The sequence below is a fragment of the Octopus sinensis genome, linkage group LG24 (assembly GCF_006345805.1).
Source record: "Octopus sinensis linkage group LG24, ASM634580v1, whole genome shotgun sequence".
NCBI classification, from domain to species: Eukaryota; Metazoa; Mollusca; class Cephalopoda; order Octopoda; family Octopodidae; genus Octopus; species Octopus sinensis.
The window spans coordinates 22,570,552-22,587,202 of NC_043020.1; the positions used below are offsets into that span (position 1 = coordinate 22,570,552).

The 16,651-nt window shown below is 35.4% G+C and overlaps 2 protein-coding genes across 3 annotated transcripts in view; both read left to right on the top strand.

The window, feature by feature from the left end:
- LOC115223874 (zinc finger protein 208-like) overlaps positions 1 to 16,651 on the top strand; it is a 162,734-nt gene that overhangs the window by 98,771 nt on the left and 47,312 nt on the right. The gene's annotated exons all lie outside the window — the stretch shown is intronic.
- The window catches only part of LOC118767778 (zinc finger protein OZF-like), a 43,170-nt gene that overhangs the window by 5,836 nt on the left and 20,683 nt on the right, over positions 1 to 16,651 (top strand). The window contains exon 3 of one of the 2 annotated variants that reach the window (XM_036512921.1): positions 9,109 to 9,203. The exons of the other annotated variant lie outside the window; for it this stretch is intronic. Coding sequence (XP_036368814.1) covers positions 9,109 to 9,203 — 95 coding nt within the window. The remainder of the gene's footprint in view (positions 1 to 9,108; positions 9,204 to 16,651) is intronic. 2 annotated transcript variants of the gene reach the window in all.

Here is a 16,651-nt window from a genome sequence, read left to right on the forward strand (position 1 = left end):
TTTTCTGACTTTGTAAACATGTCCACAGGTGTTAGACAGGTGGAGTTTGAAAAGGTGCTCAGAGTTATTGTTTGTAAGATGGTTGATAATTTTATGGGTGTCTGCCAAGTCAGCTGCCAGATGTCAGAGTTTCAATGTATCCATGCCCAGAGAAGTAAGGTGTTCAGAATATGGCATCGAATTAAAGAAAGGCAGATAGGGTACAAAAACAAACAAGCATTAAACTGCAAGAGAAGTATTTAATAATAAGCCATTGTACTTGGCATTTCTTGATCTGGAGAAAGCCTTCAACAGAGTACCTTGCTCTGTAATGTAGTGTTATCTTAGGAAACTAGGGATAGATGAATGGCTTGTGAAAGCAGTACAAGGCATCTACAGGGATGCGGTTAGTAAGGTAAGAGTTAGCTATCAGCACAGTGATGAATTGAGTGTTGAAGGCTTGGTCCTCGGGCCCTCTCCTATTCATCATCGTCTTCCAGGCCATAACAGGAATTTAAGACTGGCTGCCCAATAGAACTATCGTATACTGATGATGTTAGTCTGGTAGGAGAAAAGAAATTCCAAATGTGGAAACAAAACCCAGAATCAAAATAATTTAATCATTTAGAAATATTTTTAACTGAATGGGATTTCAAAAATATAAGTTGTATGGACGGTAAGTATTTATATTTCATCTTTCTTTAAACAGACAATATTTTCATGTTTTTTTAAAATTATTCTCAAGTCGTTAATTTCCGTAAAAAAGGGCACAGAAATATTTTTTAAAGTTTAAGAGAGGAGAAAGTGAAAGATGTATGTACAAATGTATGAAATGGACGTGTGTGTGAGAGAGAGTGAGTGAAGGGGTGTGTTGTCATGCATACGTACATACATCAATATATATACGTATATCTTTTTTGTATGTACGAGTGCATAGGTGTGTGAGAGAGAGAGTGAGTGAACGTATGTTCTCAGGTATGTGTAAATAGCACTCACTCACACTCATCTAGGCAAGACTTCCTTTTGTACCCCCACCCGTCGTCAAAACACCCCTTTTTAAAATTTAATTTTTTTCTGCACAAATCCCCGTTTTCGGCTACGAGAATACGAATCTGCAAAACAAATTTAGAAAAAATTGGTATTTTGAAATTACCCCCACCCCTAATTTCTTCATTTTTAACTTCTTTCAGAAACTTTTTTTTTTAAATTTGCGAAAAAATATGCAGATTATGATTGTGAAAAAAATTTCCAAAAATGTTTGTAAAATATTTCATTTCAGAATATGCAGAAAAATACGGAAATTATTATTCTGAAAAAATTTCCAAAAATTTTTCTAGTTAGGGTTAGGATAAAAAGTGAAAAATGAAGAAATTGGGGGTAAGTGGGAGGGGACCAAGAAATTTCAACTGCATTGATTAAATTGGAAGGTAAAAGGCGTCCGTGACTCAGAGGAAGCGATATGTTAAATCATATGTTGTGTCTTGGTTGTACCGTATCTGGATCTTTTAGGTTTGAGCGGCAGTTTTTAACATGATTTCTAGGTAACTAAAAAATGTTATACTTCGTACACTGGTAGAATGTGTTTATAAAACATCTTTTTCTTTTGGCTTTATTGAGAAAATGGAAAACTTACAAATTACAATTTTCTCAAAAAAGCCAAGTGAAAATAATGTTTTCTTTTGACACATTCTACCAGTATACGAAGTTTCAAATTGTTTAGTTAACTAGAAATTGGGTTGAATTCTGTCTATCAAAAGGAAAAGATCCTAGAAATTCTATAGTTTGTAAGATATTTGTTGTTTTTTTTTCTTCAATTTCAACCAATCACTGACGTCTATTGAGGTAAAAAAAAACATTCTGTGCCGTATGAATATGTCCCTCGTTTAAGAAACAGATTAAGTTTATTTACATTTCTGAAGAAAAAAAGATACCCTAAAACAGATTGAAATGCAATAGATCGATACTAGGGTCATAATTATGGGTGACAATTTCATATGACACCGCTAGAAAAAAATGCCGTTCAAACCGAAAAGATCTCCGTATTTTTCGGCTGACTAAATTGAAAACCGCGCGTTTTTCTGCTGAGCAGCTCTCATTGGTTGAAATGGACATGGCACCACTATGCTAATGCGCGGCAACCCAAACGTGACTTCCCTACTCACTATAATTATAATACCCAAAAACTGTTGTTATCAAAATTTCTTTGCCTGTGGTAAGTAGCTTGTTTACCAACCACATGGTTCCGGGTTCAATCCCACTGCGTGGCACCTTGCGCAAGTGTCTTCTACTATAGCCTCGGGCCGACCAAAGCCTTTGAGTGGATTTGGTAGACGGAAACTGAAAAGAAGCCCGTCATATATATATGTATATATAATATATATATATATATATATATATATATATATATAATACTACAAAATTAAGAATGGAGAACATACTTAAATCAATAAAACATCAACTATCCGATGATACCCAAAATCAATACTTAATACACCATTACATATGAGTAAAGCATTATATAAAATGAGATATACAGTAATAGTAAAAAGATAAAGAGATATAAGTAAAAAATTTTTTTCAAATAATATGCAATTAAATCAAACTGACAGCTGTTTCGGCAGTGAGGGCAGTCATACCTCATTTAACCTCTTAGCCATAAGGCAGGTATAAATGAGGCTTAACAAGGATGCCCACGGCTCTTCAGAGAATTAAATTAAATTTGTTATAATTGTGAAAATATAATATAAACCATATACATATAAATATAAAAATATAAAATGTAAAATATAAAAATAAAAACTTATACATCATAATGCTACACTTATATAATATAATACTTATTGGTACAATAAAGGAAGGTAAACAGAACAAAATAAAACAAATATTATCAGTGTATACTAATATTATAAGTACCGATATTATACATATTTGGCTATATTTTTTTTTAAAAAAAAACTAACACATAGGGAGATGAAAAATATAATTAAAACCATGTTCAGTTCATAAAATTCAAAGCTATGAAAGTTAATAAAAATTACTATTAATATTAATAATAATAATAATAATAAAAAAAATAATAATAATAGATACAGTTAAGTTAGCACCAAGTCCATCCTTTCAAGATCGAAATAACTATGAGTTTTAGAAATGCTGATCACTAGGTAAAGAAATTTAGATTAATTCGATTGGCTATTGGTTTGAAATTTAAATCACAAAAGAAAATTATACGGTTGGTTAGTCACGGAACGCCAATATCACACACGCATCTACAGATCAATCGCACATAGTTATATGTATATACATACCTTATACATACATAATCACAAGCAAACAGCACATAGATAAACAAAAAGAAGCAGCTATGCTCCATTTAGTCCTTCAAATTATAACTGTGCTTCAAATAACGAAAAGAACCACCACCCTGCATTTCATAAAATATTTAATTTAGATATAATATATTTTTAATATCAATATGTTACTAAGTCAGAAAATTAATTCATGGGTAACTTATATATATATATATCAGTAATGCAATGCAAGTATTGCCTTCCAGTAAAAGTAGCCATTTATTTACTAATTTGTATATATATATATATATATATATATATATATATGTATGTATGCGTGTGTGTTTGTCCCCCTAGCATTGTTTGACAACCGATGCTGGTGTGTTTATGTCCCCGTTACTTAGCGGTTCGGCAAAAGACCGATAGAATAAGTACTAGGCTTACAAAAGAATAACCCCGGGGTCGAGTTGCTCGATTAAAGACGGTGCTCCAGCATGGCCGCAGTCAAATGACTGAAACAAGTAAAAGAGTAAAGAGCATCTCCTTTCACGGAAAAATAACAGCCTCTCTATGTCTGACAATTGAATCAGAAGGGTGAAGCATGGGGAAATGGAAAATATTTCATGCAGAAGTTAATTTTGTGAAGAAGTTCATTAAAAGTATTTCAACTTACTCTTACTCTCTTTTACTTGTTTCAGTCATTTGACTGCGGCCATGCCGGAGCACCGCCTTTAGTCGAGCAAATCGACCCCGGGACTTATTCTTTGTAAGCCCAGTACTTATTCTATCGGTGTCTTTTGCCAAACCGCTAGCTAACGGGGACGTAAACACACCAGCATCGGTTGTCAAGCAATGCTGGGGGGACAAACACAGACACAAACATATACGACGGGCTTCTTTCAGTTTCCGTCTACCAAATCCACTCACAAGGCATTGGTCAGCCCGGGGCTATAGCAGAAGACACTTGCCCAAGATGCCACGCAGTGGGACTGAACCCGGAATCATGTGGTTGGTTAGCATGCTACTTACCACACAGCCACTCCTGCGGATCTTTTCGGTTCGGTTTCAAACCGCAAAGACCCCAACCTACTGATATAATCTCATATTCATATATCCTAAAGAGTAGATAGACTTCTTTTGAAAATTTAGGTATTATATGTGATTTAAATATTTTATCTTTATGAAAAATCACATATCTAGTAGAAACACTGGGTACTACTAGCGAACAGTGGTCCCGGTGCGCGCACTCGCGTAGTCACGCATCCGCGCTAGCTAGTCGTGACTAGTCGATCCTACAACGACTAACTAGCAAAGGAAATAAAACAGAAAATAAATAATTTTTTTTACACAAAGTAAATAAAATCCAAAAACACAAAGTAAGGATCGACTAGTCATGACTAGCTGGCATTGATGCGCGACTACACGAGTGCGCGCACCGGGACCACTGTTCGCTAGTAGTACCGAAACACTGCATTTCCTCGTTACCTTAGAACACGTGGAAGGAGACACTACCATTGAGGGTATAATATTTGAGTTCGAAAGTGCGGCTGGAGACGAAATCAGCTTCACTCGTTCATAGTGACACGGGGTCATTGGAGAAGAAATAAGGAACTGGTTGAATGTCGATGTGGAAGGAAGACGATGAAAGGTTGCTAAACCTCGTTCTACCAATTAAATATTTGTTCTGATGGAAACGTATAACATACTGATTAAGTGTTTGCGTTTGAAAACGGTAAGTTGATAAACGTTCATTTTCAATGGTGTAATAATTCGTTTATTGGCCAAAAGGGCTGACAAAAATCAATTAAAACATAAAGGGACAAAACACAGGACGAAAGTTACAAAGGGTTTTGTCCGTTTGAAAAAGGTCCGTGTAAAAACAGTGTAACAACGAAATATAAGTAACAATTAAAACTCCCAATTAGGGAGAGGCGCTTCGAAAGTTTACACGTGGCAAAATCCATAAAAGCCACTGGAGCCTGGTCAGAAGGGGGGTAGAGAGCCCCTTTCTCCTTTTATATTTCCTTTTTAATTTTCACAGGTGTATCCTCAGAATTGGTCCGTTCATATTATAATAATATACGTAAATAATAGAATTGTGGGGGCTCCTTTAGAAAGAAGCGCACCTCTCCAAGAAAAGGGCGCCAAATTTCTAAAAACAAATTATGAAAATGGGAAATATATACAAGATCTATGAAGTATGCAAAAAATTAGGAAGATTCATTGATTTTTAAATATTTTATGCTAAAAAATAAAACCACGGAAACGGGCACTCGCGAATATAAACAGGCATGTCAGGCGATTATTAAAGATACGAGGGGCCCCGACAGCAACGTTTACAAATTCTTGATTGTTTTTAATCAGATTTTTTACTGCGCACACTGGTTAGGGTTGAGTGGTGTGGATTCGCTTTATCTTCACCCATTTTATGATGTGATTCCGACGTGGACAAGGAAACTGTCCAGCACGCTATTGTACAATGTCGGGAGCTATCCAGCTTGATAAGTTACGTCGAACACTTGCTGTCGCATCTGGGACAAGTACAGCTGAATCTATGATAAAGATGATACCTATTTCTTTATTACACAGAAGGGACAAACAAGGACAGACATTGGTATTAAGTCTATTACATCGACCCAGTGCGTAACTGGTACTTAATTTATCGACCCCGAAAGGATGAAAGGCAAAGTCAACCTCGGCGAAATTTGAACTCAGAACGTAACGACAGACGAAATACCGCTAAGCATTTCGCCCGGCGTGCTAACGATTCTTCCAGCTCGCCTCCCTATGATAAAGATGATACCGCCAACTGGACTCACAAAGGAAGGTATGGCATGTTTTTACTGCACGGTTGCAGTACTGAAAGAGTGTGTGTGGAGGACGAGAACGGAAGGTTCTGTGAAAGGGTCCGTCATCTCTGACCCCGGTTTGCTGTCTTACTTCAGATACCATTTGAAGAGCAAGGATATGAGAAACGATGGAAGGATGTGATGAGAAAGGTGGGTGTTAGTAACCCAGCTTTAATCATTGACGAAAGGAAAAGATCGTTGCTGGGCCTTTTCGGCTGCCGGGTTCAATCTTTTAATCTTTTTATTCGTTTTCTTGCTTTGTTTAAAAAAAAAAGTTCTAGTCTAAGGTTAAATGGCAATCTTACGGTTCTATTGCCGGTTAAATTAATGAATTATATAAAATATATTTTAGTAAATTTTTAAAAGATATCATACGAACTCCTATATCATTTTTGTTTGTCTTGTGTTGTCCCATTCCGTATGAGATCGTTTTTTGATTCCATTTTATGATGTGACTAGCAGTATCGCCCGGCGTTGCTCAGGTTTGTAAGGGAAATAACTATAAAGCATTTTTAGAGATGGTAAATTTTTTTTTTGAGAGTTAAAAAAGGTCGAGTTGCGTCCCCTAGACAGTCTGTGGTTTGTGTTTATCGATTTTTTTCAGAACTGGGGGAACTTTTCAAAATTTTCGCTGCGTTAGTTTTGAATTATGACATTGGGCTATGTGTGTGTCAAGTTTCATCAGAATCGGTTGAAAGCAGTGGTCAGGGTGAGGGTACAACCAAACAGACACACAGAAACACACACAGACAAACTTTCGTTTATATAGAGAGAGATAATTCCCGTTCAGGCACAAAATTTGGGTACTACTAGCGAACAGTGGTCCCGGTGCGCGTACTCGCGTATCCGCGCTAGCTAGTCATGACTAGTCGATCTTTACTTTGTGTTTTTGTGTTTTATTTACTTTGTTTAACAAAAATTATTTATGTTGTGTTTTATTTACTTTGCTAGGTAGTCATTGTAGGATCGACTGGGCGCGACTATGCGTGTGCGCGCACTGGGACCACCGTAATTTTTTCTAACAAGTAAGCGTCACTTTCTTGGACAGGTGCGCTTCTAAAAAAGCGCTGAATTGTGTTTCACGTGGAGAATAAGGTAATTGATTATATTGGAGTAAAAACACATAAGAATGGGAAAAGATATTTCCTTTAAGAATACTAATTATTTTGTATTGGAAATAACTTTGTGGAAAAGAATTTCCATGTCTTGACTTTTATGTAGAGGATAATTCTTCCAAAATGAAATGATGGTTTCTATTGTTGAAACGAAAATAAAACAGGAAAAAAGTGCAACGGGTGTAAAAAAAAAAATGTCTATGGAACGAATATGAAAACGAAGTTGCATACAAAGCAATGGAGGAGGGGGGCTGAGCATTGTTTTTGATTTTCCTTGAAGATACAATGACTGAAGTCACTTGTTCATATATGTGTAATCTCTCTTGTTTGTTGTAATATTGGTAATGTTTCACAACCTGAAGGTATATCTGTATTTAGTAAATGTGTTAACAAATTCAAATGTAAAGTTCAGTTGTTGAGGTGAATGTAGAATTGTAGTAAACTTTCAGTCATATCTCTGCTTTTTAATCTTCTTCAATATCTTACACTGTTTCTCTGTCGTTTCAGAATAACAGATGACATTGGCACTAAAGCTATAGCATCAATATGTATCAACATTTATTGACAAAAGGAAGATTTTATACAAATCTACAATTCCGTTCCAATGAATTTACTGAGAGTTATTTCTTCTGAGTGAGACATTTCCAATCGTTGCCTACAAGGTGCAGGAGATGATTTTATGTTCCATCTAAATTTGGACAGATTTTCTAATGAACTTCCCACTGTCTTCTGATGCCAACAAAGATAACAATTGATGGAAATATTGCAGTATCATCAGTGCAGTAATAAATAGTGAAAACTATATCAATATAATTGTTGTGTTAACGAAGAATGGATTTTCCTGAAGAATTACCAAAGGAGGTGAGAAAATCGTCATACCCCTGTGATATCTGTCACAAGACATTCTCTCTAAAAAGTAGCCTTATTAATCATAAAATCATTCTCTCGACTACAAACTTTAATTATTCACAAGCACATCCATACAGGAGAAGGGCCATATGGATGTGATACCTGTGGTCAATCATTCACTCTAAAAAGTCACCTGAAAGATCATAAATGTACTCATACTGATGAAAAACCATATCACTGTGATATCTGTGGTAAATTATTCACTGCAAAACGCATATTAACAACACATAGACGTATCCATACAGGAGGGAAAGTGCATAGCTGTGTTACCTGTAGTAAAACATTCACTCAAAAAACTCACTTAAAAGATCATAAATGTATCGATACAGGTGAAAAACCATATCACTATGATATCTGGTAAATCATTCTCCCGTACTCATCATTTAATTATTCACAAACGCATCCATACAGGTGAAAGGCCATATGGATGTGATATCTGTGGTAAATCATTCACTCTAAAAAGTCACTTAAAAGGTCACAAACGTACTCATACAAGTGAAAAACCATATCATTGTGGTATCTGTGATAAATCATTCTCTTGGACTGATGGCCTAACTCGACACATACGTAGTCACACAGGTGAGAAGCCATATCAGTGTAACATTTGTGGTGAATCCTTTTCAGACAGAGGAAATTTAGCTAAACACAAGTTTATTCATACAGGTGAGAAGTCATATCGCTGCGATATCTGTGGAAAATCATTCTTTCAAAAAGTACATTTATATTCTCATATACGTATGCATACGGGAGAGAAACGATATCACTGTGATATCTGTGGTAAATCATTCTCTTATGGAACGGGATTAACTGCTCACAAACGTATTTACACGGGAGAAGAGCCTTACAACTGTGAAACCTGTGGTAAATCGTTTTCTCAAAGATGTTACTTAATTAACCATGTACCTATTCATACAGGTGAGAAGTGATATCTGTGATAAATCATTCTCTCGTAGTACTGCCTTAATTAGACACAAACGTATTCATACAGGTGAGAAGCCATACCACTGTAATGCCTGTGGTAAATCATTCTCATTAAAAGTTCAGTTAAGTAAGCACAAATACTCTCAAACTGGACAGATTCCCTATCTGTGTGTGCGTGTGTGTGTCACTGAAGCCATTCATACATAACCTCTCTCTTGCTTTTTCTCTGTCAATCACTCACACATTCATTCACTACAAAATGTGAATAAAAAATTTCAGTTATTTCTCTCTGTCTGTCTCATATACACACACAGCAGCAACATTAGTTTCTCTGTCTCTTCACACACACACTAACAAAAGCAATTCACATACATACCACACATTCTGTCTCACACACACACATCAATTCTTCCACTTAACGCCAACTTCAAAAGGTCCCCTTTCCTCCAACCCCATATTAAAAAAATTAAAATTTTTCACGGAAACTGACAATCGTTTTCAAAAATGTAAATGAACACATGGTTTATAAGCAGTTTGTGAGTGACAGTCATGTGTTTCCATATCGAAAGATCGCCCACTGTTTTGATAATTAGACAGAGGTCCAATAGTATTGCTCTCAGAAACAGACTACGTACAAATTCGTTCTTCACAACTCTTGAAGCTGTTTTTTCTGGCAAACGGGGTGGGGGTGGGGGGAGTCAGGAAATTTTCATACAGCTGAAACAGGACCCGAAAGGATACGGTTGACAAAAGCTATTACAGATTATGCCTGACCGAAAATGATCATAGCCACATCGTCCAAACAGACTGGGTGAAACCAGGATTAGCTGCAAATATATATATCATATATTTATGATATATATATGTATACACAGGTAAATTATTAGTATCAATATCCTAGATACAATAAATTCTTACCTGTTTCAACTTTGTTCCTTTTAACACTCTTTGAATAGGAACCCTTAAGACCTCATTTAACTCTTGTGCGAGTATATATATCATATACACAGGTAAATTATTAGTATCAAAATCCTAAATACAATAAATTCTTACCTGTTTCAACTATGTTCCTTTTAACTCTCTTTGAATAGGAACCCTTAAGACCTCATTTAACTCTTGTGCGAGTATATATATCATATACACAGGTAAATTATTAGTATCAAAATCCTAAATACAATAAATTCTTACCTGTTTCAACTTTGTTCCTTTTAACACTCTTTGAATAGGAACCCTTAAGACCTCATTTAACTCTTGTGCGAGTATATATATCATATACACAGGTAAATTATTAGTATCAAAATCCTAAATACAATAATTCTTACCTGTTTCAACTATGTTCCTTTTAACTCTTGTGCGAGTTCTTTCCCCCTTCTTTTTTAACTCCTCTAATCTCTTTTCGAGATTATCTATCTCTGGATCTGTTTCAGAAAGTATTTTTATACCACGACCAAAAGATGTTTCTCGATGCAGCACAAGCTCTAATTCTTCATGAGTTGGTGCATACACAGGTAAATTATTAGTATCAAAATCCCAGATACAATAATTTCTTACCTGTTTCAATTTTGTTCCTTTTAACACTCTTTGAATAGGAACCCTTAAGACCTCATTGAACTCTTGTGCGAGTATATATATCATATATTTATGATAGATATTTGTATACACAGGTAAATTATTAGTATCAAAATCCTAGATACAATAATTTCTTACCTGTTTCAATTTTGTTCCTTTTAACTCTTGTGCAAGTATATATATATCATATATTTATGATATATATATGTATACACAGGTAAATTATTAGTATCAAAATCTTAGATACTATAATTTCTTACCTGTTTCAATTTTGTTCCTTTTAACACTCTTTGAATAGGAACCTTAAGACCTCATTAACTCTTGTGCGAGTATATATATCATATACACAGGTAAATTATTAGTATCAAAATCCTAAATACAATAAATTCTTACCTGTTTCAACTATGTTCCTTTTAACTCTCTTTGAATAGGAACCCTTAAGACCTCATTTAACTCTTGTGCGAGTATATATATCATATACACAGGTAAATTATTAGTATCAAAATCCTAAATACAATAAATTCTTACCTGTTTCAACTTTGTTCCTTTTAACACTCTTTGTATAGGAACCCTTAAGACCTCATTTAACTCTTGTGCGAGTATATATATCATATACACAGGTAAATTATTAGTATCAAAATCCTAAATACAATAAATTCTTACCTGTTTCAACTATGTTCCTTTTAACTCTTGTGCGAGTTCTTTCCCCCTTCTTTTTTAACTCCTCTAATCTCTTTTCGAGATTATCTATCTCTGGATCTGTTTCAGAAAGTATTTTTATACCACGACCAAAAGATGTTTCTCGATGCAGCACAAGCTCTAATTCTTCATGAGTTGGTGCATACACAGGTAAATTATTAGTATCAAAATCCTAGATACAATAATTCTTACCTGTTTCAATTTTGTTCTTTTAACACTCTTTGAATAGGAACCCTTAAGACCTCATTGAACTCTTGTGCGAGTATATATATCATATATTTATGATAGATATTGTATACACAGGTAAATATTAGTATCAAAACCCTAGATACAATAATTTCTTACTGTTTCAATTTTGTTCCTTTTAACTCTTGTGCAAGTATATATATATCATATATTTATGATATATATATGTATACACAGGTAAATTATTAGTATCAAAATCTTAGATACTATAATTTCTTACCTGTTTCAATTTTGTTCCTTTTAACACTCTTAGAATAGGAACCCTTAAGACCTCATTTAACTCTTGTGCGAGTATATATCATATATTTATGATAGATATTTGTATACACAGGTAAATTATTAGTATCAAAATCCTAGATACAATAATTTCTTACCTGTTTCAATTTTGTTCCTTTTAACTCTCTTGAATAGGAACCCTTAAGACCTCATTTAACTCTTGTGCGAGTATATATATCATATTTATGATAGATATTGTATACACAGGTAAATATTAGTATCAAAATCCTAGATACAATAATTTCTTACCTGTTTCAATTTTGTTCTTTTAACACTCTTTGAATAGGAACCCTTAAGACCTCATTTAACTCTTGTGCGAGTATATATATCATATATTTATGATAGATATTTGTATACACAGGTAAATTATTAGTATCAAAATCCTAGATACAATAATTTCTTACCTGTTTCAATTTTGTTCCTTTTAACTCTCTTTGAATAGGAACCCTTAAGACCTCATTTAACTCTTGTGCGAGTATATATATCATATATTTATGATAGATATTTGTATACACAGGTAAATTATTAGTATCAAAATCCTAGATACAATAATTTCTTACCTGTTTCAATTTTGTTCCTTTTAACTCTCTTTGAATAGGAACCCTTAAGACCTCATTTAACTCTTGTGTGAGTATATATATCATATATTTATGATATATATATGTATACACAGGTAAATTATTAGTATCAAAATCTTAGATACTATAATTTCTTACCTGTTTCAATTTTGTTCCTTTTAACACTCTTTGAATAGGAACCCTTAAGACCTCATTTAACTCTTGTGCGAGTATATATATCATATATTTATGATAACCAGCCAGGATCCCTGGTCTGGTGGTACGTAAAAAGCACTATCCGACTCGTGGCCGATGCCTCCACTGGCTTCCGTGCCGGTGGCACGTAAAATACACCAATCTGACCGTATGACAGGCACCCATGCCAACCCCCTTGCTTGCGAAGACATGTTGGGGCAAGCGAAATCGAAATCGAATTGAACCAGCCAGGATACCTGGTCTGGTGGTACGTAAAAAGCACTATCCGACTCGTGGCCGATGCCAGTACCCCCTCGTTTGGCTTCCGTGCAGGTGGCACATAAAATACACCAATCCGACCGTGGCCGTTGCCAGCCTCGCCTGGCACCTGTGCAGGTGGCACGTAAAAACCACCCACTACACTCACGGAGTGGTTGACGTTAGGAAGGGCATCCAGCTGTAGAAACACTGCCAGATAAGACTGGAGCCTGGTGCAGCCTTCTGGCTTTCCAGATCCCCGGTCGAACCGTCCAACCCATGCTAGCATGGAGAACGGACGTTAAACGATGATGATGATGATGATATATGTATACACAGGTAAATTATTAGTATCAAAATCCTAGATACAATAATTTCTTACCTGTTTCAACTTTGTTCCTTTTAACTCTCTTTGAATAGGAACCCTTAAGACCTCATTTAACTCTTGTGCGAGTATATATATCATATATTTATGATAGATATTCGTATACATAGGTAAATTATTAGTATCAAAATCCTAGATACAATAATTTCTTACCTGTTTCAACTTTGTTCCTTTTAACCCTCTTTGAATAGGAACCCTTAAGACCTCATTTAACTCTTGTGCGAGTATATATATCATATATTTATGATATATGTATACACAGGTAAATTATTAGTATCAAAATCCTAGATACAATAAATTCTTACCTGTTTCAACTTTGTTCCTTTTAACCCTCTTTGAATAGGAACCCTTAAGACCTCATTTAACTCTTGTGCGAGTATATATATCATATATTTATGATATATATCTATACACAGGTAAATTATTAGTATCAAAATCCTAGATACAATAAATTCTTACCTGTTTCAACTTTGTTCCTTTTAACTCTCTTTGAATAGGAACCCTTAAGACCTCATTTAACTCTTGTGCAAGTATATATATCATATATTTATGATAGATATTTGTATACACAGGTAAATTATTAGTATCAAAATCCTAAATACTATTAATTCTTACCTGTTTCAACTTTGTTCCTTTTAACCCTCTTTGAATAGGAACCTGTAGTGACGTCGAGGGGGAGCTTTTGTATATAGGCGAGCAACCTTGAAAAAAAAATTTTTCGGCGGAGAGGAGCGTCTGCAGCATTACCGCTCAACTCTCTTAGTCTTCTCAAAAATTCAGATCGAGTCCTTTCTCCCAACTCCTCATCCGCCATTAATTCATTGAAGCGACTTTCTTCGCTTCTAGTGTTCCTCTTCTCCACTTCTAATTTAACAGACGCATAAGTGGCGTCTGGGCCAGGATCTGTGATAAGATCTCTGGCAGTAGTTGCAAGTTGAGGAGGCATACAACCATACAGGATTTGCAACTGCTGCTGGGAAGAAACATTATGTGCACAAAATTGTGCCTCTAGCTGCACAAACCACAGTGTGGCATCACCTGTGAAATTAGGTAATGATGTTAGAGACATTTTTATAGCTTTTAACTTTTAGATGATTCTGTCAGAGGAAAGGTAAACTGACAACGAATCAACGTTGAACAGACGCAACAAGGAAAAAGGGAAAAAGAAAGACCAGCAATTGAACATATATTCTTTATTTTCTTATTCACAGAAAGAAGTAAGGTGGTATATTGGTATCCACTTGGTTCTGGTGTGGCAAGGCTGAACTTTAACACTTGTAAGAATCTTACAAGTTCAGCAGCAAAACAGAGCAGGTCAAATCTTAGCGTCCAGAGACAGTGGAGAAAATAGGTCCGCCACAATCTCGTATGAAGGCGTTCTGGTACTGCTGCTATGCGTGTCTCTCTGTGCCCTTGTTAAGGGAACGCTGTCCCTCGCCTATCAGCTAATGCCACATCAGCAATTCCTTCTTCAGTCTTCGCGCATGTCCGAGAGGGCACTTCCCTTCTGCCTTTCCAGAAGGCTCCAACCCCACACACGCACTGAAGAAGGACGTTCCGCACCCCACACTGAAAATGACGTTGCGCGCGCGCACTGTTGTATGACGTCACTACAAACCCTTAGGACCTCATTTAACTCTTGTGCGAGTATATATATCATATATTTATGATAGATATTTGTATACACAGGTAAATTATTAGTATCAAAATCCTAGATACAATAAATTCTTACCTGTTTCAACTTTGTTCCTTTTAACTCTCTTTGAATAGGAACCCTTAAGACCTCATTTAACTCTTGTGCGAGTATATATATCATATATTTATGATATATATATGTATACACAGGTAAATTATTAGTATCAAAATCCTAAATACAATAAATTCTTACTTGTTTCAATTTTGTTCCTTTTAACTCTCTTTGAATAGGAACCCTTAAGACCTCATTGAACTCTTGTGCGAGTATATATATCATATATTTATGATAGATATTTGTATACACAGGTAAATTATTAGTATCAAAATCCTAAATACAATAAATTCTTACCTGTTTCAATTTTGTTCCTTTTAACTCTCTTTGAATAGGAACCCTTAAGACCTCATTGAACTCTTGTGCGAGTATATATATCATATATTTATGATAGATATTTGTATACACAGGTAAATTATTAGTATCAAAATCCTAAATACAATAAATTCTTACCTGTTTCAACTATGTTCCTTTTAACTCTTGTGCGAGTTCTTTCCCCCTTCTTTTTTAACTCCTCTAATCTCTTTTCGAGATTATCTATCTCTGGATCTGTTTCAGAAAGTATTTTTATACCACGACCAAAAGATGTTTCTCGATGCAGCACAAGCTCTAATTCTTCAGGAGTTGGTGCATTAACTTGGGCAATGAAGATTGAAAAATTTTAGGAACATTCATGGCTTTATGGTCGCATTAATTTATACAAATATATTGCATTTGTTACTTATTTATTAGTGGAGGCATGTCAGCATCATGATCGTAAGATTGTGGTTTTGATTCCTGGACCAGGCGATGCATTGTGTTCTTGAGCAAAATACTTCATTTCACATTGCTCCAGTACACTCAGCTGGCAAAAATGAGTAACGCTGCAATGGACTGGCGTCCCGTCCAGCTGGGGAACACATATGCCTAAGAAACTGGGCCCATGAGCCTGGCTAGGCTTTTAAAGGGCGCATTTATTTATTTTATTCATTTATTAACTGTTAATAAAATGACTTGTGTTTTAACAGAATCAAATTGTTGTTCACTTTTTCCATTTTATTAAATTCAATTATGTTTAACATTATTTATTTTACAGTGTGGAAGGGGTTTATAAGCCATTTAAGAAACACACAATAACCATTAGGTTCATTTCAACATTTAAATTTAATTTGTCTAAATATTTTCGTCACTTTGAGACCGCGACCTGTTCACTGACAAAACTTCGTGCTGCATCTGAGAAAGTAACAGTTAGTTCATGATATATATTGATATGGAGGTCAATTCGGAATCAGTGCTATGACCTACTTTTGCTGGTTTGTAGTCTTGAAATCTGGGATATAAAGTTATTGCCTTTTGTTCTGCCAATTCCTGGAAAGATTAACGAGCTTCGAAGAGACCTTTGCCCTTTTTCCGGTCAAAGAAGGGTCGAGGAAGCTACCATTTAAAAAGCAGGAGCTGTGAGTCTGTTGGTCAGTTTGGCCGGAGACAGTGAATTGGTAACAGGGCAGTTTAGGAGTTCTGCCTGAGACAGCAAAAGGGGCCGGAGGAGGCGGTCAGCTGGCGAGAGGAAGACAGGCAGATAGGATTAAGAAGAGCGATAGGCAATGACAACGTTGAGAAAGACACACAGAGGATTGAGGAGGTGAGGGAGATTACGGTGTGAAGGCATTGGCTCCTATT